The sequence below is a fragment of the Scomber scombrus genome, chromosome 19 (assembly GCF_963691925.1).
Source record: "Scomber scombrus chromosome 19, fScoSco1.1, whole genome shotgun sequence".
NCBI lineage: Eukaryota > Metazoa > Chordata > Actinopteri > Scombriformes > Scombridae > Scomber > Scomber scombrus.
Window position 1 is genome coordinate 6545168 of NC_084988.1, and position 27507 is coordinate 6572674.

General features: G+C 39.2%; 1 protein-coding gene across 1 annotated transcript; it reads right to left on the reverse strand.

Moving 5' to 3' along the window:
* Positions 1-385: 385 nt before the first annotated feature.
* On the reverse strand, positions 386-27435 carry nin (ninein (GSK3B interacting protein)). Its single transcript, XM_062440090.1, has 30 exons — positions 27320-27435; positions 22434-22646; positions 21393-21486; positions 20140-20312; positions 17554-17599; positions 17293-17468; positions 16840-16986; positions 16364-16531; positions 16056-16192; positions 15708-15848; positions 15308-15482; positions 15024-15134; positions 14673-14762; positions 14415-14547; positions 14216-14337; positions 12902-14022; positions 11026-12185; positions 9849-10836; positions 9371-9469; positions 9209-9278; positions 8951-9118; positions 8754-8870; positions 8360-8486; positions 8029-8141; positions 7728-7907; positions 7500-7631; positions 7281-7382; positions 6781-6873; positions 2820-2933; positions 386-1345 (listed from the first exon to the last, which is right to left on the reverse strand). The coding sequence occupies exons 2-30, from the start codon at positions 22623-22625 to the stop codon at positions 1130-1132; spliced, it is 6705 nt and encodes a 2234-aa protein (XP_062296074.1). The 5' UTR covers positions 22626-22646; positions 27320-27435; the 3' UTR covers positions 386-1129.
* Between the last annotated feature and the right edge of the window lie 72 nt (positions 27436-27507).

Here is a 27507-nt window from a genome sequence, read left to right on the forward strand (position 1 = left end):
ACTAAATTATCTAACTTTATATGAAGTAGTGTAAACTAGCTCCACCTCCAGCAGCTACAACAGTAACATGCTGCTTTATGTAAAGCACATTGAGTTGCCCCTGGGTATGAAATGTGCTATATAAATAAAGCTGCCCTGCCTTGCTAATAGTTCTGTACTTTTTCATGCAGGACTATTACTACTACAAAAAAAAAAACCTGTAATATAATAAAAATGTTCCCTCAAAATTTTAAGTCCTGCATTCAAAATTTTGCTTAAACGTACAAAATGTGTACCATGAACAGTGATGGACTAAGTATTTAGATATAAGACAAATCAAACATGATGCATGTAGTCTTCTTTATTATTATTACTTATACATGTAACAGAAATCATTACCCTGTTCTCAACTTTAGTGCTTTCTTTGCAGCAAAATACAAATACAAAATCTTTCATTTGAATCAAAGACATTCATGATGGCAAATGCAGCTTTACATATTGACACTTTAAATATTGCAACAGATCATAGATTTTACTCGAATGTATTTAAATAGAAAGTATTGCCTCTTCAGAGACATATAAAGTGTAACTTAAGGTACAGTTTGTCACATTAAAGCAAATACCTCAGAAAAGGTCACCAGATTATTTGCCTTTTCTGTTTACATGAATAACCACTGACAGACGGGTTTACATAAGGGCTCGAGAAAGGAAGTGACTGACAGATTAACACAACTAATCTCTTTGACAACGTAGACAAAAGAACACTTATATAAAAAGTGCACTTCAGTGTCAGTTTTACAAGCAGTAGTAGTGCTTTCTTCTCTGGAAAGAGAAATATAGTGTCATGGTAAAATATTTACTCACTTACAAGTAACTGCTTTTAAAAATACTTAAAATGTTTTTAACTTACAGTAAAATAGCACATTGTCTTTACAATAACTTCACATTTGGGTCCTTGTAGGTCCAACACAACATGAGCTAATTATTGCTTAGAATAAAAATGAATGAATAAAAAATAATGCGTGTGCAGCTCAATAAATTTAAGCCTAACATGCCAGCCGAAAACCATGTTTTTTGTGTGCATTTGGCTGGATTAGTTGCAAGAATAAAGTCGATGGTGGACTTTGGCCCTGAATTTTTGGGCGATGCATTACGAGCATTTAAAGTTGTAAGATAGCGATGGAAGGGGCGCCGGGTTTAGGTCGCGCACTATCTTGTTCAGGCTGGAGATCTTCTCCTCCAGTAGGTAGTTCTTCTTCTCTGCTATTTTCTTCCGCTGCTCGGATATCTTCAGAGCCTCCAGCAGCTGAGCGTTATCCAGGTACAGGTCTTTGATCAGCACGTCTGCTTTGCCGTTCTTGTGACGCTAGAAAAAGTCAGAGAAGTTCAGTGATTAAAAGGTTTTTATAATTCTAATTTAAATCTCATTTGGTATAGGTTACTCTTAACTGGCCAAAATTTTAAGCTTGTGTCAGATCTGTATTGACACGTGTCGGCTGATATGTAAAGAAATTGCAGTGCAGAGATAAAGATGTTTACAGTAATTTAGAAACATTTTCTTAATTGTACACATCTTAGCCTCAATTCTTTAAAAACCACATCTAAGGGAACCTTGTCGAACTGTTTATATGAAGCATTTTTGCTCTCAGTGACCTCAGTTATCCTGCCACGTTTCACTTCAGTGACGCTCGCTGTGATGATCCTACTCTGTTGTTGGCATTCAGATAGTTGATTTTCCGCCAAGAGAGGGAAACCTTGACCCACTTCTCAAGGAAGGGAAACTTATTGGAGCTATGCTTTACTTTCTCCTGAGAGCCGAGTGATGAGTTGGTGTGTTATATGCTGCTATGATGTTTAGTTGGGATGGTTCCACATTTACCTCCAAAGAGGTAATTTATGTTGTTTAAAGGATAAGTTCACATTTTTCAAGTCTGTCTTAAAACAACAGTCAGGTGCCCAAATTAACACAGACATGTTTTTCCTGCTGTAGTCATTCCTCCTGTTCATACTGACCTTTAGAAGATCCCTTCATAATGCTCTTATAGTGTAAATGATGGAGGACAAAATCCACAGTCCTCCTCCAATATAAAATATATTTAGAAGTTTGTTTGAAGCTAATATGAAATCAAGTCAATGTTGCTGTCTTTTTACAGGATAACACTTCGTTTAGGCACAAAGAGGGATTTTTTTTTTAACCAAAAGACAAACTGTGGCAGAAGCTTAGATGGCTGAATCCTCATATTATCTTCAGATAAACTTCTTAATACATTAAAATCACATTTAGAACTGATCTTTTAATGGTCAGTATGAACAGGAGGAATGATTACAGGGAACAAAACCCAGTATAAAATGTCTATTTCGGTACCTGACTGTTGTTTTAAAGTAACACTTGTTGAACTGTGAACCTATCCTTTTAGTTCTAGTCTAGTTCTTGTTAAATATATTGATTATTTTTTCTTGTTTGACATTCAGTAATGGTTGAGGATGTCTTTTTAAATTCTTGTGCTGAGAACGTGGAGGCATTTAACCTTTTTTTTCTCCACATTTTCCACACACATCTTTCTTTCCAGGGTGCATTAGTTAACACAGTTTAAGCGTTTGTCGTATGAATATTGACTAATATATCATTACTGGAACTCTTGAGGATTAAAATCAACCTTTAAAGTTCAGTGTCAGTGAGGCTAAAAGGCTACAACAAAATACAAAGAATCACAACTTCTGATAACACCCCATAGATTTCTTATGATTTTAGCACTTTAAGTATTTTTATCTTAAGTTATTAGGTTTCATTTTTATAACTGAGACAACGCTGACTTTCTTCAGATGCTTTGTGAACTGACCTGATCGTTCAGCTGAGCAACCTTCTCTTTGAGCAGCAGCTTGACGTTATGCAGCGACAGTTCAATTTCCCTCATTCGCTCCTCCATATTCTTCATCTTCCTCTCCCTGTCATCCTGCTGAGAAGACATCGAACGATATCATCAAATTGCTCCAAATGCAATAAAATGATAGAATTTGATGGGTTTTCTTTGCATTTGAGCTGATATAAACAAACAAAAAAGTCACACAATATACAGACCACATTCTTGTGAGCTAGACACTTTATTTTATCTTGATTTTTGCATTAAATGATGCTTGGTACATTTCTAAAAAAAGGAGAGGACAACACTAAAAAAAATAAATAAAATATAAATAGGTATAAAATTATGCCACGTATTCCAGATACCTCTACAAAAAATAATTTAATGCATAAATAAAATAAACGCTAACATGATTATAATAAAATAAATAACAAAATTAATAAAATACATTTGAGTCGTTATAAAAAGTATCACTAAATGACTCAATAGCCAAATACAGATACGACGATAATAGATGACACATTTATACTTATGACACACTACAAACAAATGATTTCATCTCGAACGGTTCATGTGAATTTTTCTATTAATAAATACCAGATAAACATTTAGAGTTAACAGCTGAGTGACGTGTTTGAGAAAAGAAAAAGGAAACGAAAAAAAAAAGCAGAAAAGATGTGATTTGACTTTGGTTGTGCAGCAAGCAACACAAATACAACAATCATACAACAGGAAGCTTGAAGAAACATTCAGCTAGTGTCGAGTAAGAAATACAGGCATAAAAGACAAGAAACAAAACTGTGAAAACTTTCATTAACAAACGTCTCAACACCCTGACTGGACACAGTAACAGCTTGGAACAGGTTGGAACGGCTTGATTGTTAGAGAAGGCTCAGAAGGCTGTTAGGCACTAACTTTGCCTCAACTCAACTCAACACTCCTCCATCATCATCATCATCATCATCATCATAAGGCAAACTGTCTCACAAGATTCAGCCTCTGAGGATTTTACCCTGTCTCATACAATGATAAATGCTACAAGTGCATAATGAACATTCCCAGAAATACACCCTGCGTTTAAAAAAAAAAAAAGAAAAAAAAAAGATTCCCTGTAATCAAACAAGATATTTCCTCTACAAAATGGACGGAGCATTTGCTTGTTTGTCAAGACAAGTACATTTTTGTAGTGTGTAAAATATATATAGATGTTACAATTGATATGGCATGACTGACAAACTTTACATTTTTAATGATAATGTCAGTATTTTAATCAAAATCCCATTGGGAAAACCCTCCGGAGTCATTTTGTGTGTTTTCCTGCCACCTAGCAGCAGTGCAATACAATTACACATTCATGCCTTTTTCAATCAGGCATCACATTTGTTCACAGTCTCCTATAAGGATGCAGTGAAGCTGGTGTTTATACTGAGATACTTATTTTATCGCTCCGAACGTAGCAGAGGAAGAGCAGGACTGAGCCGAGCAGTCTTTGAGGAGGAAAAAGAGGCTAAAAGTGGAGAGCAGGGAAAAGACGCTGGTGTTACAATCCACCGATCCGCCGGTAGCTGTCTGCGTGAGCCGCCCGCTGCTCCGGCATCGCCCCCTGGAGAGAAAAGGCAGGTACACTTCACCAGAGCTCCACCCTCTCCTCTGATACTACTGATACACTACAATACTACGCAAGCCTGCTCAGCTAACACGCTTCTTTTTATGTATGGAGATATGTGTTCAATATTAAACAAATAAAACATTATGAAATAAATAATGACTGACTGGTGTTGGACTGAATAAGTGGACAGCCAATCAAATAATAAGCTAAAATTATATATATCACAATTTCATGGTTATATATTACATATTGTGTCTGTATTTATTTATTTAATGTTTATGTGTATAGGGAAAAATATATAATATTAAATCATATCTTTTAATACATTAAAAATCATTATGAGATCCCACTTCATATAAAAGTTGTGTCTACTATACAGCTCTATGATTAAAAGGGCCATTTCACATACAGCTCTATGATTAAAAGGGCCATTTCACATACAGCTCTATGATTAAAGGGCCATTTCACATATTTTACACATGAAGTTCAGTTCACTCAGGCTGTGAAAATAGTTGTAAATGTTTTCGGTGGATGTTGAGGACCCTTCCAAAGTCTAAACAAACAAAACACTGATGATGTCATCGGATGCTAATCAGTTGCATTCTGGGAATTGTAGGATCCAACTAAAAGTCTCAATATCTTGATCTGTGTTGTGTTTATTTTGACGAAAAAAAAGTCCTTCTCTCGAGAGGCCCTCAAATGGTATTAATTTTAATAGTTTGTGAACATGTGAGCTTAATAGGTGAAAAACAACTTATTATAAACACTTTCTATGGATTACAGACTATAATAACACATGCAATTAGTTGGTTTTATACATTTTTATTTATTTGGGATATGTGTGTTTACATTTTATATAATATTTGTATAAGACTGTATTAATATCTATGTGAGACCATGTGTTTGTATCTTTTTATTTAAATGCCTTTATATATATATATATATATATATATATCTCCTGGGACACTATGTAAACTGTTAGATACTGACAGTGTGTGTATTAAAATATTTGGCTTGTTGTTCATTAATATGTCTGAATAATCTCATTAGGGACATCATGCAAATGATCAGATACAATAATAAAACAACTCATTAAATCTATACTGACATAAATCTTAATATTAAGTGTATAGTTATAGTTTAGTATAGTAATTCAACTGTTATATTAAATGGGATCTCAAAAAGTGAGTTTAGTCATGTTTATCCTCCCTCCAGTACAGTCATGGTCACCTATTGATGAGTTGCAGTGTCATGCTACAGATAGAAATGACACAAGAAAAAGGTCAGATGTGTATTTAACTCCATTTATAGATAAACCTGGATAAGCTACATCGATCTAGTGTTGAGAGACGGAGGTTCGTGCAATATGACTCTGCAAAAGGTGACGAATGGGAAAAAAACTGCCACCAGGACTACACCCAGGAAACGACACCACAGCAACTAAAACTTCAGTCCCGAGATGGAAAATTAAATAAAGACGGTGACAGTGAAACACAACAAACAGACACACAGGTACCACAGACTAAATACCAAACCCAGAAAGTAAACTCTACACACACACACGCCACACGAGGAGATGACAGACAGGCGCCGAGATGAAAGATATGCGAGAGGCGCCAGAATGAGGAGCACAGCAAACCCAGCATTCAAATAGAAAATAAAAAGGTAATGGAAAAGGAAAAGTGTCACTCAGCTCAGGTGTTTTGAGAATTTACAAACTTTTAAGCAATTTATTCTCAATGTTTTTGCTGTAATAATGAAAAAATTTGGTAATTTATTGCTTTTCTTGTCCATTCATGACAATTTAATTATAATAACAGTCAAGAAGCAAATTACAAAAAGCAAAACAAATTTAAAATCAATCTACAAGCACCTGAATTGAGTAAAAAACACCTTCGAAAAACCAAAGTGACAGAGATGCAATGGGTGTTTTTCTATTGAACTCCCATTATATCCCATAGTATTTCCAACATGAGATGTAGTTCACTGTTCTCTTCTTGTAGCCATTAATAATGAATATATGACCAGTGTGACAAATGACTGTGATACAAGAACAGAGAAATGGCTGAGAGAAAAATGTGAGGAGATGAATGAAATACCAAACCGTGCAATGACACAATGGTGCTAAATGTCGGCTCTACGTAAACTCAAAGTGGACAAACATACCAACTGTAAAAGCATTAGGGAGCGCTTAATTGTTCATTTTTAAGTGATAATTCAAAGTTTTTAATCCTTTAAATGTAGAATTTAGATACACATCTTTCATTTAGTTCATATATCTATATATTTGACCTGACCTGATAACAGTGAAGGTTTTGTATTGTATCGTACCTGCACGTTGTCTGCGTCTTCACCACGATGTTGTCCTCTGGGGATCCTGTGAGGCGACGGAGGCAGAAGACCAACCAACTGAGCCTGAAATGTCTGAAAGTAAAAAAACAAAAGAGCAAGAGAAATATAACTTAGCTGGAAGAGAAATATGAACAGTATGAAGTAAATTTACATGTTATTAATAATGACTTCCCACTTTAATAATGAACTCCTATTGAGAAGTCTTAATTTCATATTTAATAATAGTAGCTTTATTGCCATTATATTGAGGGTCAGACAACAATATAACGAAATTTAGATACTCCCCTGAGGCATAAGAACATTTAAAACAATTAAAGACATAAATAAAACATTGATAATCTATAAGGGCAATACAATGCAATATGCAATATAAAAAGATGCAAACATACCTGGCAAAAAGTACTCTACACATGAAAACCAATGCCCTATTTAAATAAATTGTGTAAAATCTAATGTGATAAAACAGAAAAGATTGTTACCTCTAGAAGCTGAGTAGACAGTCGAGCCAGTTGGGCTTTGAGCACCTCATTTTCCTGCTGCAGGCTCTCCAGGTCTGTGTGTCCTTCACCAGCTTCACAACCCTGAAGCCAAGGCACATAAAGCAATAAGAATACAACAAGACACCACATAATCAGCATGTTTAAAGGAAAACACATAGCAGCAGCAAAGCTATCTGGTTAGATAAATAAAGCTCTTACCTTGGTCCGTTCCTTCTGTGCTTCCAGTTCCTGCTTCAGAGAGGCGTTTTCCTGTTCCAAGACCTTCACCAGCGAGGACTGAGTGTGTTTGTGCTGCTTCAGGGACAGGATGGTGGCATCCAGCTGTCGCATCTAAAGAGAGAAAATAACAGACTTACAGATAAGTGAAAGAAATAAAAAGGACACTACTAATATAAAAAAGGTAGAATTAACTTATTAAAATGTCACCTTTTCTCTGGACTGCACGAGGTCTCCTTTGATGTGCTGCACTTCTGCCTGAAGCCTGTCGTTTTCCTGCCTCAGCATTTGCTGCTCGTGTTCCTTCAGCTGAGACATCTCATCACTGAACAGCCTCTTGGTCTGACTCTGGAGACCGCTCGAGTGCAACGCCATCTCCAAAACCTGGTTCTGTGATGAACGGAAGACAGAAGATTTTCAATATTGTGCTTCCTTGACTGGACGTTTGGACAAATTCTGACAGATTTTATGAGTCCGCCAACTGAGTCACAGAAATAAAAACATGTCTTACTTTATCATTAGCATTCTGCAGCTGTTTGTGCAGCAGTGTAACATCATGTTTGAGGGAATCCCTCTCCTGCTGCAGAACACGGACGTCTGACTTAAAACGAGAACTTTGAGCCGCTGTCTTTACCTGGAGAAAAATAACTACAACTTAATTTCAATGTAAAGTCACTCTGATGAAGGCCTTGGTGCCAAAACACACTGATGAAATAAGTAAAGTTCTTTCAGGTAGTCTGCTAGAGTTTTGAAGTTGTTTTACTTGAGCCAAAAATTCATAGATTTACGACATGCTGAAGAAAGATCTTATTATCTGACAATGAGAGGATTCTGTAGGTTACGGCCGACTCTTACCCTCTCCTGAGCTTTGGCTAGCTGCTTGCGGAGGCCCTGAGTCTCTTTCCCGACACTGTTTCTCTCATCTAACAGATGGCTGAGCTGATTCTCCATTGAGTCAGCTTTGAGCACCTAGTAACAAGAGGATGACTTCAATTGTAATGAGGCAATCCTTTCTTGATAGGATTTTACCGCTAATGCTTTATCACACAGAAATATCCCAGTAGATCACGGCTGCCTCAAAGACAGAAACCTTTTAACAGTTCTTCTAATTCATCATTGAAGGTTGCTTGGATTCAGCACGTCATTTCATGGCAAGAGCATGAGGTGTTAATGCTTTTTGCGTGCTCGATGTGGTTAATATTAGATCCGCTAAAGTGCTCTTGACCTGATGCTCACCTTCTCTCTTAGGTCAGAGAGCTCTTGTGACAGCTGGGTATTCCTCTCCTCCAGCTGTGCAGAGTCCTCCAGAGCTTTGGTCAATTCTGCCTCCAGAGCAGACACACAAGCTGCCAACTAACACAAAAGAACCACCGATTAACTACTTGCTACAACACCATGACGACCACGAATCTGTCACAAAACACACAGTTTACCTTGTTTTTCTCGTCAGCGGAAAACACCTCCTTCCTTTCATTCTCCTTTATCAGCTCCGCCAGCTGGTGTTTTAGCTTCTCCATATCGGCAATATTTTCTGCATTTTTGTCCGACAGCATCTCTTTCTCATCCTCCAGCTGCTGGCTCTGTGAACGCAGCTCTACAACCTGAGGAAGGGGAGATAAAGTAACTGAATGAATGTAGAGAAAATTATATTTAGGAACTTTTTGTTTTGAATGATATCAAGTCACATTTACCTGTTTCTTGAAAATTTCTGCTGTCTTCTTAGCCGAAATCTTCTCCTTTTTAAAGTGCTCCAAAGTCTGCCTAAAATTTAACAATAAAAAAAAAAGTCAATTTAAATTAAAATTGAAATTCACAGATGTGATTATACCTAAATTAAATGTGCTTCTTCTCACAGCATCTCTTCCTTGGACTCTTTCAATTCCTCTTCCTTCAACACAGCAATCTTTTTCCTGAGGACGAGGTTTTCTTCAGCGAGACGACTGGCCTCCGATCTAATAAAAGACAAAACTTGTAATAAGTAAAGAGTGTAATTCTCAGAAAACACACAATTCAGTGGGATGATGTAAAAATCAACATTGGTAAGAAATTCTTTGCAACACATCAATTTAAACGACACCTTCTACCACTTACACACACACACTGAACTTTCAGTGATCTATAAGGGATCAAAGCAGCAAAGTCACAAGTGTTTCAAGATAATCACACAAAGGTTAAGGAGCATTAGGAGCCTAATCACAGGTAGGACAACAGCACTATGTCGTGCTTGGGAACAAAGGAGTGCTACTGAACAAGCACAAGAGCGGTTGGGATAACACAGGTCACTGCAGACACAGGAGCACAGGATCCTAGTTTTTTTTCTCTGCACATTACCTATGGACCTGTGTCGTTTCATTTAACGTCAGCGACTTGTCCTGCAGCTCTGTGATGGCTTTGCGGAGTTTGGTGTTCTGCATCTCAAACTCCACGCAGCAGTCCTGCAGGCCGGACACCGCCTGGCTGTTCAGATCCAGGAAAGCCTCCTCTGAGGGGCTCTCTGGGGATTCGGCGTCTGTGCGCACGGCTGAAGGCGAGTCTTCCTGCCTCTCCAAGTCACCGAACAACTCCGACAGCTTACTGTTCTCTTCTCGCATCCTGCTGATCTCATCCACGAGTGCAATCTGCTGATCTTGGTAATCGTGGATAATGGTCATCCTGCTTTCGAGGCTCCAAACCCTCTTTTCGAGTTCGCCGTTTTGATCCTTTAGTTTGGCGTTTTCACACATGCAATCTTCATATCTAATCTGAAGATCCGTCATTTTTAAGGCCTTTAGCTCCTGCGCTTTGATGTGCTCCATTAATAGAAGCATTTTGACTTTGAGGCTGTAGTTCTCCTCCAACACCTGGTGACCAGTTTTGATCTTTTCATTGTTGTGAGCCAAAAGATTTTCTAGAATTTCAGCTTTCTGCTGAAGCAAAGAGATCTTCTCATTTAGGAGGATATTCTCCTCTGCAGAGGTGTTATACAAAGCCTGTAGTTTCAAGAGAGGAAAATCCTGCTGCTCACACTCATCAATAACTTCATCCAGCAGTTCCAGGCAATCATGTGTGCAGTCAGCGGGCTCATCCTTCAGTTCGGCGGTTAAATAATCAAGTTCAATTTCACGTCCCAGTTCATGAGAGACATCCTCGGCTTCCTCTGGAGACAGTTCATATGGGTCACCTGTCTCTCCCAGCGCTGAGAGATCAACCACAGTCTCATGACACAGCTCGTCTTCACGGGAAGGGCTTTCAGAGTCCAAAGCTGGTACATCTTGAGGTTTGTTCTCCTCTTCACATGATTCAAAAGCAACGCTATTCTCACCAGCTGTTGCCTCCTCATCTGCATCACCTTCAATGGCCTCGAGCGATGAGACAACCTCTTCAACTTCGCAGGAAACAGCTTCTTTTTTGTTCTCGTCGCTCTCCAAATTTTCAGCATCACCACAATGATCTTCGCCTGGAACAGAGGATTCTGGGTTGTGGTCGTCACAGGGCTCGCCTTCATGACCATCACATCCGTCACTAACACTATTTACACTTTCAGGTTGTGACTCATTGTTTACAGTCATCTGATCTTGCATGATAATTTCATCAGCCTGTTCTTGGTACTCAGTGTCCTCTATCTTTATTTCTGGGATGTTGTCTTTATCATCACCACTAGTAGCATTTTGGATATTTTCAGGACATTCATCCACTGCATCAGGAGTCTCCATTATCTCTACTTTAACATCTTCTTCAACCAGAATTAATTCATCTTGTGACAAACAAACTACTTCCTGATTGGAATCGGCAAGAGTAACATCATCAAGACAGATTTCAGAGGGTGCTGAACATGTTTCCTGTTCTTCCCCAGTGTTTAGCTCCTCCTCCGTCTCATTTGATTCAACTGCTTCTGTCTTTTCTGCATTCTCAAGATTATCCTTTAACTTTTCCTCAAGACTGGATATAAGTTCCAGCAGCTCCTTCCTCTCCAGATCAAAGTCCACTGCTGCCTGTTTGAGAAGCATCTCCAGCTCTTCGATCTTCATCTTAAAGTCATCGCGCTCAGTTAATAGCTCGATCTTCTCTCTTGCCTGCTTCTCAGAAATTGTAAGCATCTCGTCGTATTTTCCTTCAAGTTCTGACTGGGTGCTCAGAAGTTCGGCTCTCTCCGCTTTAAAATCTTCCACAGTTTGATTAAGCAGAAGTTCGACCTCCACTGCTTTCTGATCAGACTGAGCCATAAGCTCCTCTTTGGTGTGCAGGCTGTCCTGAAGTCGGTTATGGAGATCATTTAGCTGCTTACTGAGCTCTATTTCTTTAGTCTGGGCCATGCTTATTAAGTTATCCAGTTCATTCTGCAGCTGCTGGTTCTTCGTCACCAGTGCTTCCAGTTCCTCCTTGTGAACACTTTCCAGCTCAAGTCGTTCTTTGGTCCACTCCTGATTCAGGCTCTCTTTTTCTTGCTCCAAGCCCTCCTCCATCATTTTTCTTTGTTCTTCAGCGTTTTCAACGGCCTTCTGCATCTCCGCCTCCCAGTGGAGCTTCTGCTCGACGTGGCTTTCAGAAATCGCCTTCAGCTCACTTTGGTAGTGCTGCTCCAGTTTCAAAACATCAGCCTGAAAACGCTGTGCAACACATTCTTGATCACCTGAGAAACGTTCTTCCACTTCTTTGATTCTTTGGGAGAAGCTGACCTCGATCTCCTTCCTGTACATGGTTATTCAATTATTGTTACAGAAGCAAGGTTGGAACTCTCATTAGTACAGCAAAAATGAAAAAGTCTGAAAAAAATCAACCTTATTTTTTCAGCATTTTACTTTAAAGAAACAGTTTGACATTTTGGAATTGGCTTGTTTGCTTTAAATGAGAAGATTGATCACTTTCTCATATCTGTCCACTGAATATGAAGCTACAGCTGGAATGTGTCCAACTATACTGTGATCAGGAGTTTTTAGGATATACTGTATGAAATTAGTATGCAGACCCAATCACACCAACAAACTTCAATAACAAAACTCCAGGAGGTCCCTGCACCAGGCCAATAAATAGTCCTGTACATAGACCTCAAAAAGAAAGAAAGAAATAAATAAATAAAAAGAGCTTGTTAATAATTGTTAGTTAATAAGTGAGCTTTAGAGATGCTTGTAAGCAGATTTCTTTACTTTTGAACAGAGCCAGCCTAGCCGTTTCCCTCCATTTCCAGTCTTTATACTAAGCTAAGCTAAACTGAGCATCTGCTGGCTGTAGATACATATTTAAGTGGTATAAATCCTCTCATTTAAGTTTTGGCTAGAGAGTGAATAAGTATTATTAAGTAACTATTCCTGTAAATAATGCATGTTTCAGAACTATTAAAACTTTTATTGATAACTTAATTTTGACATAAATAAGAGTAAAAGTCTCTCAAAAGTCTCAAGTCTCACCTCTCCTGACTGAAGTCATCTCGTAGTTTGTCCAACATGCTGCTGAGGTGGTTCCTCTCCTCGGTGTGTTTGGTGGTCAGCTCCTGCATGGCCTGTTGATGGCTCTCTTCAAGGCGAGCTTTCTCCTCCTCTATCAAGCATGCTACTCTCCTCTCCACCTCCTCTTTCTCAGCCTCAAGCTTCTCTCTATCTTCATTTAGCCTCTCCTGTAGCATCCCCTCATAATCCTCCTCCAGCTGCAACCTCTGCCTCTCCCACTCCTCCTTCAGCTTCTTTTCCCTCTGCTCGTACTCCTCTTGTAACTGCAACCTTTCCTGGAGGACTCTGTCGAGCAGAGCCTCCTCCTGACTGTACTGAAGCTGAGCTCGTTCACTCTCCCACTGCTCTCTGAGCTCGCTCTCCTTCTCTTCCTGCTCCTTGACAAGTCTCAACATCTCCTCCTCCAGCAACACCTGCAGAGTCTCGTTATTCTGCTCATCCAGCTGACTCTTCTCTTTCTGCCACTCCTCTGTCATTCTTTGCACAATCTCATCACGCTCTTCCTCAAACCTGTGCTTTTCCTCCTCTAGTCTGACATTCAGTTCATCCTCATGGCTTTGTTTTAACAGTCCCTTCTCGCTTTCAAAATCATCTAACAATCTCTTTTCTAACTCATCCTTTTCTTCCTGCAGTTTCTGTCTCTCCTCTTCCAGTCTGGCTTCAAACAGCTCCACATTCTCCTCCAGTGTCTTAATCTGAACGGCATGTTGGTTTCTCAGCTCCTCCATCTTAGTGACCTGGTTGTCATTCGTTGAAGCCTGCTGGTCTTCGAGGGCCTTCAGCTGCTCCTCCAGCTCTACAGCATGGCTTTGGGCCTCTTCCAGCTGTTGTTTGAGGGCTCCCACTTCCTCCTCCTTCAACTTCTCGAGCTCTTCCCTCTCCTCGGCCTGCTTCTGCTCCAGACAGGTCCGCTCCAGCTCCGCCTGCTCTAGCTGGCTCTGGAGCTCCTGTTCGTGGCTCTGAATGCCGGCCATCTCCTCCCTCAAAGCCTCGACCTCCAGCTGGTACTGGAGGGCAAAGTTAGCCTTCTGTTCCTCGTGGGTCACCCTCTGCTTATCGACCATCTCATCGAATTCACTGATCTGTTGGAATAAGAATGAAGATGACCAGAAATTAAATCATAAAGTTTAAAAATGATACATATCAATATTCAAATGAACAATTCAATTCACAACAATATTACATCCACATGTCTCCCTGCTGCTGTTTTTAATCACTATAATTCATACATTTCTGTGTAACCCAGTGAAATATAATGGGTTCCCTGGCACTTACCTTTCTTTCAAGCTGGTTTCGCAATTCCTCCATTTCATGAAGATGTTGCTCTTTTAGTTGCTCCAGCATCATCTCTGCATCGAGACTCATGCTAAAAGGCTGAACCTCCTCTGAACCGAGGCCTGACAAAAACAAAACTATAAGTTGGCGGCTAATGAGAATTTTGTGATTGAGTTGAATAAGTATTGATCAGGCTTACCAGGGTCAGACTCCATGCCGGGGCTTTTACTCTCCAGCTCTTCAGACAAAGTTTTGTGGCAGGACTGAGTTCGACCAAGACTGTGAAACTCCTGCAACTCTGACTGCAGCTCATCAATACGATCCTGCAGTTCCTGTAAATAAATAATACAAGGTAAATATGAATATAAAGAATAAAGAAAACGAGTTATCTGACAACACATAACATGAAGACAACAAAAAGAAAACACTGTGAAAAGCTTTGTGCTGTTGTGTTTACCCTGTACTGTGCTTCATAGCCGCTCCGTAGTTGTTTAATACGTTCCTCCTGGAGAAGGAAGTCTGCACTGCTGGGGTCCAAATCACCAAACTAAAGAATGAGATCATACACGAGTTTAGTTTATTTGCTTAGAAATCATGAAATAAAGACATAGATACAAACAAAAAGGGTTGTATACAGGAGAAATGTAGGTAGACTTATATAGGTTCTTCCAAAATCAATCTGAAAATCATATCCCAAAGAAAAAAAGAGAACAAAAAAAACCCCCCAATGAAAACAAAAAAAAACATAAAATCCCCCAGAGATAAAGTCTGTATTTTAGAATTCGATAGCCACAAAATGTCTCTGTACCTTTTCTTTCATAATGCTGTCAATGTTCGTCTGGAGTTTTGTAATTTGGCTTTGTGCGCCGACTAGTTTTTCGGTGTTGTCCAGCAACTCCATCTCAAGACGTCGGTTTTCCTAAAAGATACAAAACAACATGGGTTAGGTTTACAATCATTAACCATTTCTTCATTTTGGACATATATATGATTATGTAACATTTAGTAAGCAAAGTGTAGCCATGTCAAGGTTTGTTATTAAAAAGTATTTCCAACTTCACCAAATATTATCACCATAACTGTTTTTGGTACCTTCACAGAGATGGAGAGATGGTCTCGGAGAAAAGACTCATCCTCCCTGATCTTCTCGATCTCTGCCTCCAGCTCCTCCCGCTGCAGGCCTGCCTGCTGCTGGATTTGGTCCATTTCTTTCATCAGCTCTGATCGCACTACTGATAGTTTCTCTCTGTGGTCTTGTTCGAGCTTCCTGCAGACATCCAGGCACAGAGAACACAGAATTTAAGGTTTACATACTGAAAACAATATTGGAGACAAAGCATATAAAACTGACTGCATCAAATATTAGCAGGACTAGTCAGGTTCACCTCATCATGTTGACTGATGATTATTATATTTACAAGTATTTAGACTTACTTTTCACAGGAATTAGCTGGAAATATTTATTACAGCTGTAATCCACTGAAAAGGTTACCTGAGATTAAGGTTATTTGTGTTCTCGATTGCAGAGTGATGCTCATCCACCTCGGTGGCAAGCTGTGTTTTCAGTTTCTCCGCTTTTTCCAGGTCAGATCGAATTTTCTCTTTCTCCCTGAGTTCTCGGTCGACGCGCTCTCTGACAGGAAAAAACAAACAGAAACAATAATGGAACAAAGACTTACCCACAAAAAATTACAACACACATAAATCATGATGTAGGTTGTATTGGTTTTATTTTATTTCAGACTAATCAGATGTTCTACAATTATTCCAAATATATTAAACTAATGTTAAAAGTATTAAGATGTTACTGAGCTGCATTACAGCAATGACTCATACTCACAGGAGATATCTGATCTCAGCTTTGAAGCTCGCCAGTGCCGCTTGGTGAATCCCATTCTTAGTAACAAGTAGCTCGTTTTCAAGTGCCATGGTGAGATCACCAAGACTCAGTTTTCCATCGAGGCTGAAATTCAAAGCCTGCAAAAAATAATGAATAATTAGATGGGTTTTTTGTGAATATTTCATTTAATTCTTTTCTGATTTTCACAATTTGAATAACAATACATGCTGTTATTTTGGCTCCTGTCTGTCATTATCTGTTAAAATTATTTTTTAAAACACACAAATTAAATAAGCTGATTATGTCACCTCTAAGATCTCAGTGCTGTTTTCAATTCCCTCTTCCATCCAGGCATCCAAGATGTATTCGACAGGGGTGTAACCGGTACCGTCATCAAGGGTGGAGAACAGACGCATTCCGATGGTGCCGGTCAGGGCAGACGGGGTAGCTATTCTACGGCCTCCTTCATCGAATGGCTGTAAGAAGGAAAGACTGTCTTAAAACTGGAGAAATGCAGTTTGAAAGATGGATTCATTTAAATATGTATATGTTAATTTTCAAATCTCAGTATGTACATTTTAAACTGGTGAGATCTATGTAGCTTTCAATTGCTCTGATACAGATCAACTAACATTTTAATAGACCAAAACCATTTTCCCCCTCTTCAATAATGTTAAAATACAAAAAACAATTAAATATTCACTGATTAGTAGATATTATTCAACAACAAGGGAATTGCCCCTCATCTTGTGACCTAGCAGCGCTCTGCAACCAAAGGTCTCACCTGAGTGGAGTGGTGTCGTTTGAGCTGTCTGTAAGGTGTGGAGGCGGATGGTGTGGGGGGTTTGTTGTGGTTTACAATCCTGGAAACAAACTCTTGAACATTCGTCACTCCGTCACCGGTTAGACTCTGGAGCATCTCCCCATTTATCTGAAGATAAGATAAGATTTAAGAAGCAATGAGAATAAGTATCTTATTTACTCTGCATATGCGTCAGTGTTTGATTCAGGATGATACATGGACTAATGTAATCCAGCTACAAAGTGTGTATAATCCACGTACTGAGGGGGTGAGAAAGAGCAATGGAAAACAAAGTAATGCAGGCAATTCAAAAATGTATAGTTACTTTAACATTAATAAACTATAACCACATTCATTCAGAGCCATCAGATGTCAGATATGAAAAATCTGCACTGAAATCAAGTGTATAATTTCTCTTCTCAGCCGTTATCTCACCTCCAATCCCAGGTATTCACATAGAGTGAGCAGTTCGGAGTGACCGGCAAATCCGTCCCACGATATCGCCAAATCCTCACAGGCTTCCTGCAGCCTCTCCTCTAAGCGGCTTGACAGTGGAGCGATGGATCCCCGGGGGGTGCTCGGCTCATCGGGGTTCCAGAGATGCATCTGGCCTACATGCAATAGTAAGAGACTGAGTATTTTGTGATAAACATCTAAAAAGCGAGTTTTCTGAAAATACTGCAACATTTGACGTACCTTCCGCCTCGTACTCCTCTGAGCTTGTTTCATGAACGTTCCAGCGCTGTTAGAGACACAGAATCTAAGATTAATATCACAAAACCCCATAAACAATTGCTAACAGTTAATCCATGTAGGTCCTCTTTAGCTTCGGTTTTAAAATTTCTAAATATAGGAACTCATCTGGTGTGAAAATCACCATATACAAAAATCATGCTGTCCAAATCTCATGGGATAATCAGCTGGTTATAAGTTCACACATGTTTGTAAATTAGACATGGTTGAGGCTGGGTGCGACGGGGGCTCGAGTGGTTAACAAAAAGCACAAGAGAGCTTTTGTGATGGCACGGGCCCCAGGGAGCGTCAGTGGGCAAATCAGGAATGGTCGTAATAATAGACAAAATGTGTGACACACTTATTTTTTTCCCTTTTCCCCCCAACCCCAGATGTGCAACAGAATGATTTTTATGCCAAAATTGCAAAGTTTGTGCAAAGTAAAAAAAAAAAATTAATTCAGAAGTTGGTGAAAATTAAACTCTTGCTCAAGAAAGATGACATTCTTACCATGAACCAAGACTTTTTAAGACCTTTAAACTAAAATCTGAGGAAGTAGGAAGTAGACGTTTTGTGGGGTTTCTTTTTTGGGATTGTTTGTTTGTCAGGGAATATAAAAGAAAGCGAAGTTTAGTGATGTGTGACCCACTGAGATCCAACCCAGCGTGGCTGTCTATTGTTTGGGAAGCAAACAGTGAGGGAATGAAGAACAGATGGGATTCTGCAAGTGGCGTTTTGATACATGGGTGTATAGGCATCCAGTAGGGTGGGGGTAGTGTGGCTCATTGTTCCTCTGTCACAGCCCCGCTCCCCTCCTCCTCCCAAAGCACCAATGCCTGCAGTCTCTTGTGGCAGAGCCCCCTGACCCATCCCCATCTGCTGGTCCCCTTGCCGGACATTGTAGTATTGTCGCAACCTAGATTACTCAATACCAAGACACGCTTCAGTTCAATGTCTCGGATAGTGTTTGTCTTGGCGCTGGCAGGCATCTGGGGTGGAGTCGTGGGTGCAGACAATACACAGAATATTAATAAGTCCATCCATTCATGCAAAAACTGAGGCGGCCATCATTACTCCATTTCAGTGACCGTCTTTGTCCTCATTAACGATGCTGCAGCACATTCAAGTTTGAGATTAGTTTCTAGCTTTTTAAAACATCTGCACCTGCCAGAGAAATTAACCTGTTGTCCTCCTGAGGCTGCAGCAGTTGGTAAATCTCAAAACTGACACTATGCTCTGTATCAAACCAAAAAAAATGGAGGTCGCAACCTCTAAAAGACATCTCCAGACTGTTTGCTTTAATACAAGAAACAGACCGTCTCCCATAGAAGTCATTTTGACATGTCACAGTATGAAAAGCACAGGTGTAAATAATAAAAAAGAAAATCATTATGGACAAATCCATTTCACTGCACTGCTTTAAGGATCTTTGTATTGTGCAGGCTGCCTCACTGTCAAGGCTTGAATAGAGCAGAGTCATTGTTAAGGTTATTAGTAACACGTGTGCTTTTCCCACTATGACAGATGAAAATAGCTGCTGTGAAAAAGGAATTGTGCCCAAAACTTAAATATATGCAATATTCAGTCATAGAAAAAATGAGAAAAAATGAAAATCCTCACATTTGAGAAGCTATAACTAATGAATGTTTGGTATTTTGTCTTAATAAATGACATAAAATGAGTGTACTTTCTTGTCAGTTACTAATCCATAAATAGACTTCTTGTTTCAGCACTACTTGTATCACCTTCGACTGTCGTAGGTCATGGAAAGTATGAGTTTAGGCCTTCCTACATATGTCTATAGAGTCAGCAGTGAGAGCAGGATTATCCACGACAAGGATCTAGAAGATCAACCAGGGGGAACCATACAGAGTGTATTCAGCTGTGCCATGACTAACCATGACTGAATTAACGTTACAAAACTGTGACGTAGACGCATGTTGTATTTAGGCCACTGTAACCTGATGCAAAGTCAGGCTCAAATAAAGAAAAATAAAAAGGAGAAGATTTAAAAGCATTGACAAACACTTCAATGTGCACCTGCCTCTTGCTTCATCTGTTGAATGTTCTTTTCTGTTTGGACATGATGAAATAAATTCTTAAAACACTGTGCTGTCACCTTGACGACCACATCACCGCTTCCCTATACAGTCGGTGCAAAGTTCAATTTGACACCGACAGTTCAGCTAACACATGAAACATTAAACTGTGAATAACACCATGTGCCACTACTCAAACATTACAGTTACATCTTGATTACCTGAGGCTAATTCAACAGTAGTTATGCTCACAGTGTTATTTAAAGACAGTGCTATGTTGTTATGCAATGAAAAGGCCTTGTGAATCCTGAGTTGAAGTGTCTACATTTCATTTTAGGATCTGCCCTGCATGCCACTAAGCTGATTAGCTAAGAATAACGCCTCCCTGCTAGTCTGTGGATGCCGAGAAACGCAGTACGTGCAAGGACAGCAGACGATAAGCATGGCATCAGTGAGCCTAGAGGTGCACACAGGTGCTAGAAAAAAACACTTAAAAGAACATCAGTCTTACCTCACGCTTCCTAGGAACAGCCGAGTCATAGTTATCCTCCAGATCCTCCCCCTCCGCGAGGTTTGCGTTCGTAACTTCGGAAAAGTCAGAAATAGGCTCTATGAACTCCGGTGTTGAGCGGCGGCCATACCGTTTACTGCCCTTCACAAACTTTGGTTGGATTTCAGGAGAATCTGACAGGATCAAAATGAGAGAAAGAATCTGTAAAACCACTTTCTCCATACACATAAGGGCCTGTAAAACCCCTTCTATGTTCAAAAAAACCTCTAAAAAAACCTTGCTCAAACAACCCTAGAGCTGTACCCATAACTAAATCTACAGCTTCTATGTGCAATCACTATCAGACTATTGTGGACATTGCTTTTACTCACTTTTTGGTATTAATTATGTGCTATTTATAGTTCTTTCTTTTCTATTTTTTTTTATTGTGCTGTCCAGGGACTACAGATGAAAACTACCCTCTATAATCTCAACTCTTACATATTTACATTGTAGGTGTGAACTATGATGTGTAACTGTCCCTGCCAACATTGCAGAGCTTTAAAAAAAAATAAAATGTCATTACATAATTTGCAGACAACAGAGGATGTGATTAAATATAGAACGACTGACCAATGACTAATATTTGCCATCGCATTTAGCAGCTACTTCTCTAAAAGTCACATGTTTGTCACCATTTGTTTGAAAGAAAGAAACGAAACTACAGCTTGACAGCTGACAGTTTCACTGTAACTCTAAGTCAAATAGACTTTAGGCTTCACTGTCAATAAAACATAAATACTGACCGTGTAGTATTTACTTTGTAGCAGATCACATTTCCCACACTTTCTCTTAACATACAGTCTCTTTAAATATTCATTTCACACAAACCTTTAATTTTTTTTCTGTGTGTAAAAGTGTGAAACCACTCTTTGTGCTACTAGCCCCATAAAATAAACAAACCATGCCAGTGGTCCAACCATGATGTTGCAAACAACTAAACTTGTCAGCTAATTGGCTTTGGGCCTGTGCTTTTGGCTCTGTATGTAGATTTACTGCTGAATCGGCATGGGGTACTGATCCACTTATTCAGCTCACACAGCCACCTTCTCTCTGCTTGGATGTCTTGTTGAATGGGAAAGGTCTCTTAAGGTAAAGTCATATTGACATAAATAACAGGTTATGCTTGATGATACGGGTTCACGGTGCCTGCTCGGTTCTAGGTTGACACTGCAGCGATTACAAAATATGCAATGCCAGAATCTACTCTTTACCTGGTTTAGGCAAGGTCTCCTGTTCGGCTTGAGGTGGCTCGATGCTTGATGACAAAACCAGAATCAGTGCATCCTTGAACTGCTCAAAATCAACCTGAAACAACAAATACAAAAAGAGGATTCCTCGTATGAAATGCAAGCAATGTTCAGTATGTGCAGCTTCAATAATAAAATAAAGCTCATGAAATTCCTTTGACTGGATGTAATTCCCTGTGTGTGCTGGGTGGAGGCTGGGTGTCCCTGGCTGTCTGGGTGGAGGGAAGGTCACACTTCAAGAATCAACAGCTGCTAACCCTGAATATGGTGATTTTCTTTGTGCTGGCGGCTGCCGGCTTTAGGTGGGGGTTTTTCCCTTTTTTTTTCTTGACTTTATTGTTGGATGCTGTGGCGAGGCAATTAAGTTCACTGGCCCCTCTGCTAACCCCGCCCACACCAGACAATAGCCATCCGTCTGTCCACACGCTTATATACAAATAACTTTACGTAAAAGTGCGGAGGTAAGCAGTTTGCAATATATCTCAATCCAAAAGAAAACTCCTGGAGATGCACAGAACCTACAATGCATTTAATACAAACTGGAGTCCAATTGTACAGATTTGGGCAATTCCTATTTCGTACATTTCCACATGCTGCACCCTCAAAGAAACGCATCTGTGAATGGTGATTAGCCGGCTTGGTTGTCCTGACAACAGACACCTGGGATGAGGGTTGATGGGAGCACATTTTCTCCTCAACAAGACAGCTAACAAAGCACCAGAAAGCCTGGAGACACAAAAGACCTGAAAGCTGGAGTGGCTCAACACAGGCGTCTGCCGAATTCAAAGCACAGAGAGGACTCTGTGCACAGGAAAGCCAAAAGGCCACAACTCACATGTTCACCAGAAAAAGGAAAGATTTTAATCTTTCAAAAAAAAAAATTCTGAGCAAATAACTTGACCTCAAAAGTTGTGAAGCACCAATTAACACACCATCTGACAAACACAGGACTCACAATGCCACACAATGCTTTTAAAAGTTTATTACAGCACTTTTTAAACGTACCCTGGCGGTGAGCTGGTCCTGCTTCTGGAGCAGAGCGTGGAGCAGGGCCGGCGTGGCATCATCCAGGTGCAGAGACTGGCAGAGCTCAGTGAGTTCTTCTGGATTGAGAGAACCAGAGCTGCTGGTGTCGAAACTGTTAAAAACTTCTTTCAAGCGCTCCTCGTAATGGTCCTGCTCTTGGGCGTCATCCATCCCACAGGACAGCACCCTGCCCTGAAAGAGAGAATAAAAATTGTTGTGATTAAATAGCAGAATTAATTTTAAATCAGTATCGTACGGTCTCACAGGAGCACGAAATTAAATCCTTTCACTCTAAATTAAAAATCTAGCAAATCTAGTCATTAAAAACACTCACAAACAGGGCGGAAACATCTATCTCAACAGCAGGCGTTCCTAGCAGGACTTTCATCGAACTGTCTCTGAACGACTGAGCTACCAACACACTGCTCCAGCGTCATTTGTGGTGGAGGCTTTGGCTAATCCAATTACACTGATTAGACAATCAGGCAAATTGATAGACGCGGCCAAGTTTGACACTAACCATGACTGTCTTTTAACACTTTGCTGGAACATTTCATGAGTTTTGTAAAGACTCCAGACAGAAAAGGAAAGGAAAATATAAACTTTGATGTAGTTGAAAACAGATTTCAGCATTATTATAAATTAGGTCAATGAATCCCATGTGTTAAAAAAAAGTAAAAGGAATGTCACTTAGCGAGGGCTGGCAAAGTGAAAATCATGAATGACGTTTAAAGTTTTTTTAGAGTATTCAGACTGGCGATAAAGACAAGGACAAAGACAAAGTGGCACCGAACCAAGAGGAACGAGCAGCCAGAGACTAATTGAGAAGGTTAGACCAGAGCCTCATGCCAGCATGTATCAGCTGGTGGCATCAATTGCAGACTCTACCACAAAGTTTTTGTTCTTCCAACTTGGGATGCATCATCGCTGTAATTAGAAAACAATAAGAGCCATTTGACACAGAGTCAAAGCTTTTAGTTCGGCTCACAGCTAAACACTGAAATGCACAAAAAGATACAGCTCTACAGGAAGTGTTCACAATGAATCCTGACTTTATTATAAAAGGTAGATGACTGGTCAAAAAAAAAGAATGAAAAAAATGGAGTCTGTCTATCTTAAGAAGTGACATAACTCAAGACGCAGCAGCCAAGGTCAGCCACATGAAGCTTAAGGAAAGTAAATGTCCGTTAACATGACTGCAAATAGCAAAGGGAAAGCTAAGGCGACTACTACTACTTCTATTTTTACTTTACAAAATACTTTCCACAAATCTTTAGATCTGTTTCATTTTCTGGGAACAAGTCAGCATTCAAGTGTTGGCAGCGGCCCCAGTTTGGTTCACATAACGCCTCATTTGTGCTCTATATCTTATTTTGCTTTTCAGATTTCAACTTTTTATATATCTGGACTTTTGGCTGCCTTACTTATTTTTCCCATCATTTGCCATCATTTATCCAGCTCACATAATCAGATTTAATGGGTTTTTTCTTTTCTTTTGACATCTTCACAGACTTTTTTTACTTGAAAAAAATCTGACTATCAGATGCTTCATGCTGGTATTTTACATGCTGCCTTATTTAACCTTTAAAAAGGCAACGTGCACCAGGAGATGCATACATATATGCATTTTTTATATCTCAATAGGGGCAATGTATCCTTGGATTCTGGTGGCTATACAACTCATACAATCCAAAATATACTATATATTATTTGGGGAAATGTTTACTTAGGTGCAAAAGAGATAACAAGTAACATCAAAGTAAATAAAAAGAATAATTTTCACATCTCATTTTCTCAATTTTTGTTTTGTTTATATGCTTAGTGTTGCTCATTTTCTGGATGCCTGATTCATTATCATTATTTATTTCATTCCATAGATTTCCACAATTGAGCCAAGATAGCTTCATATTGCTGTTTGACATAACTTCAGTCTACACTAAATAGATACAAAAGTCTGTCTGAAGGCATTTAATGAGTTTGTGACTGTGAAAATGACAAAAAAAAACATTAAAAATCCCCCAAAACTACCGTTTTTCTGAACCTAATCACATCACATTATATTAGTTTACTACTAAAATCATTACATGTCGTCTTTTAGACCTTTAAGTGCTCACCGCTACACCTAATGAGATGAAACTCCCCAGTTTGAGCCTATACGTCTTTATATAAAAAGACACCCTCCTGACCTGCTGCTTTTCCAGCTGCTCTCAGTGAGCTCATCAAGCACTCGGCCAGCCAGGTGTCCCCCACACCCCAGACCCGGGGTACCCCATTCACCGCAGACAATAGGCTGTCCACAAAAACCCCAAATCAGTATTCTACATCTGCACATATGAGCAGCTTATTTAAAAAAAGCATTATGACAGCTTGACTGAACTGAAGTTTAAGGGCATCTTGCAAATCGCGATATTCTCAACCATGACCTTAATTACTCCTCACACTTCAAACATGTTGCTGCTGCAGGGATAATGTTTGTTTTCTGCTGGCGGCCACTGAGCCAATTATCCCGGTGTCCCCTCCTGTTCAACTCGGGTCGGTCAGTCGGCTGCAGCTCACAGCGGCCGCAGACTGACAGCTGCTGTGGCCCGAGAGTCACGCCAGCTCAGGTCACAAGAAAAGGAGGTTTATCTTCACCAGCATCGCAGCATTCAACTGGTACTGGTGTGACTGGTGACCATCATTAACAGATGTTAACATGAAAAGTGAAAGTTTCCTAGTTTCAATATTGTTGGAGCAAATTAAGTTTTCTTAATTTTTAGGAGGAAATGTGTCTCCATGTATGAGTATAGGACCGGGAGTAACCTTTCTATTATCCCCAATCAGCTTTCAATAGAATCATATGATAAAGAAATAAACACATACAAGCTATAAAAATACACTGCACAACACAAGGGCTGCAACTAATGATTATTTTCATTATAGATTAATTGGTAGACTACTTTCTTGATCAATTTATTAGTTGTTTGGGTTGTAAAATGTCCAAAAATGGGGACTAATGTCAATCCTCAAATGTCTCATCTGTCCCAATCAATACTCCACAAACCAAAAATATTCAGCCTAATGTCATAACCGACTAAAGAAACCAGAAAATATTCACATTTTATCCACAATTATTTATTTTAACGATAAACTGACCAATCAGTGCAGCTGAAAAACTAACTATAAAATCTGAATTTTACAAAGCTTACAAACTGTGACCAGAAAATGTTTGAATATTTAAAAAGGAGACTTACATAACATTACATTTAGCATTTTTGCAAATACTACTACTATGATTATTAAAACACATCCTGCTCTGCTCTGTTTTCCTTAGGTCTGCAATTGCTTCATTTTAAGCCAAGTCATTTTTGTTAAATGATGAATAGGCACTGCATAAAAAAAGACTAATAAACTTAGGAGATCCTCAATAAAGCACATTACATAAAATAACTGATCCAACAGCCCAAAATACAAAAGATAATCAGAATACTGTCATATATATATAACACCAAAAAAAGCTTAAAATCTTTGCATTCTTCTTTAAAAAAAATGACAACAATATTCAATTGTCAAAAATTGTTTTCTGTAAACAAACTAATCATTGCACCTCGATTCAATCTAAAGGATCTTCACTCATACCATCATTTCTAGAAGCATCTGTAATATTAATATAAGGCATACAACCATCATTTCACTACAAAGCCAACAGTTCAATAACATCTGAATTACTTTCAGAAATCCAGCTGCATGAAATTGGAGGTAATTTGTAATCTTTATTTTATTTAGACAGGGACAGCGCACAACAAAACATTAACCTTGTATAAAACAAGGAGAGACGCATGGCACCAGGGTTTTTAGCAGAATCACTATTTTCCACCAATAGTCGCTGCAGGCAGGTAGGTAGGGGTGTAACAATAAATTAAATCAGTGACAGAAATTCATTGCAAATGTGGAACAAAACACCAGTTCATAAAACTCTACAAACATTTTCATCCCCATATCCCAACACACCTAATCACAATAATTCAAAAATGTGTGTAAAGTTGCAGCAATAAAGATTTATCAGGACACAGTCATTCCTACATCCTAAAAAACAGTTTGCCACCCAAATTTGATAAATATGTGCAAAGTATAAGTGTAGTGTAATAAATTAACTTGGTAAAATGCTGCACATCCCAAATCCTGAACATATCAGGCACTTTACTCCTCTGAGGTGGAGACGTAAAGTGCCTGTTATGGGTTAAGAAATGATTGTAATCAAAACTGGAACTCCCCAGAGACTATTTAATCATTTTTAAACCAATAAAAATATATAAAAAATCATCCTCCAATTGCTGTAGCTTCACATATCCATGCAGGATTTCCCTTTAGGCAATAAACACTAGTATATTTCACTATTTTTAAGGCTTTGTCGCACATTTAAACCACTTTTCTAGTCAGCTGTAAACCCAGTTAACAAGTAAAGTGAAGTAAAAGTGATAATAAACCCTCCAGGATGACTGCAGACTGCCTCACACACACACACACACATTATTATAATTACCATCATTTCCTTGTGGCATCATCCAGTTGTCTTAGTGATGCCTGAGTGCAGTTTGCTCCACTAATTTAATTAAACTACGCCTGAGTTAACTTTAAAGTCATGTATGTGCTTGATAAAAACAAGCAGGAGAAAAAACCAGCTCAACCAGTTAAACCAGTCTAAAAAAAAAAGAGGAGGATAGTGTTGGGAAAGTGAAGCTAAGCTAACCGTGCTAATTTATCCTGCAGGCATGTTGGGAGGCAACGGTGACTTCACCCCGACAATGCTGAAGCTAAAACAAGCAGCGAATAAAGAGGGAAAATAATCACATTTAGAGTTAATATAATCGGATAAAAACACTCACCGAAGTCGCCGAACTTGCAAGACAGCTGTCTCCGTCTCCAGGTGAAATTTTAGTTTTGAAACGCGGATTTAAAAACAAACTTTTTCTTCTTTTTTTACCACATTTCTTGTATTTCCTGTAACTTCCTTCTGCAGGTAACTTATCTTTTCCTCATTGAGTGTGAAGTTTAGTTCATGCAGCAGCTTCTT

What these genes read in the sequence shown, in the direction of transcription:
- nin (XM_062440090.1), bottom strand. Translation starts at nt 22,625, where the DNA reads ATGGATGACGCCCAAGAGCAGGACCATTACGAGGAGCGCTTGAAAGAA. An exon ending in TCTCTGACCTAAGAGAGAAG is followed by an intron (nt 8,487 to 8,753) that starts GTGAGCATCAGG and finishes TCTTGTTACTAG; the next exon opens with GTGCTCAAAGCTGACTCAAT. An exon ending in TGTCTACTCAGCTTCTAGAG is followed by an intron (nt 6,874 to 7,280) that starts GTAACAATCTTT and finishes TTTTACTTTCAG; the next exon opens with ACATTTCAGGCTCAGTTGGT.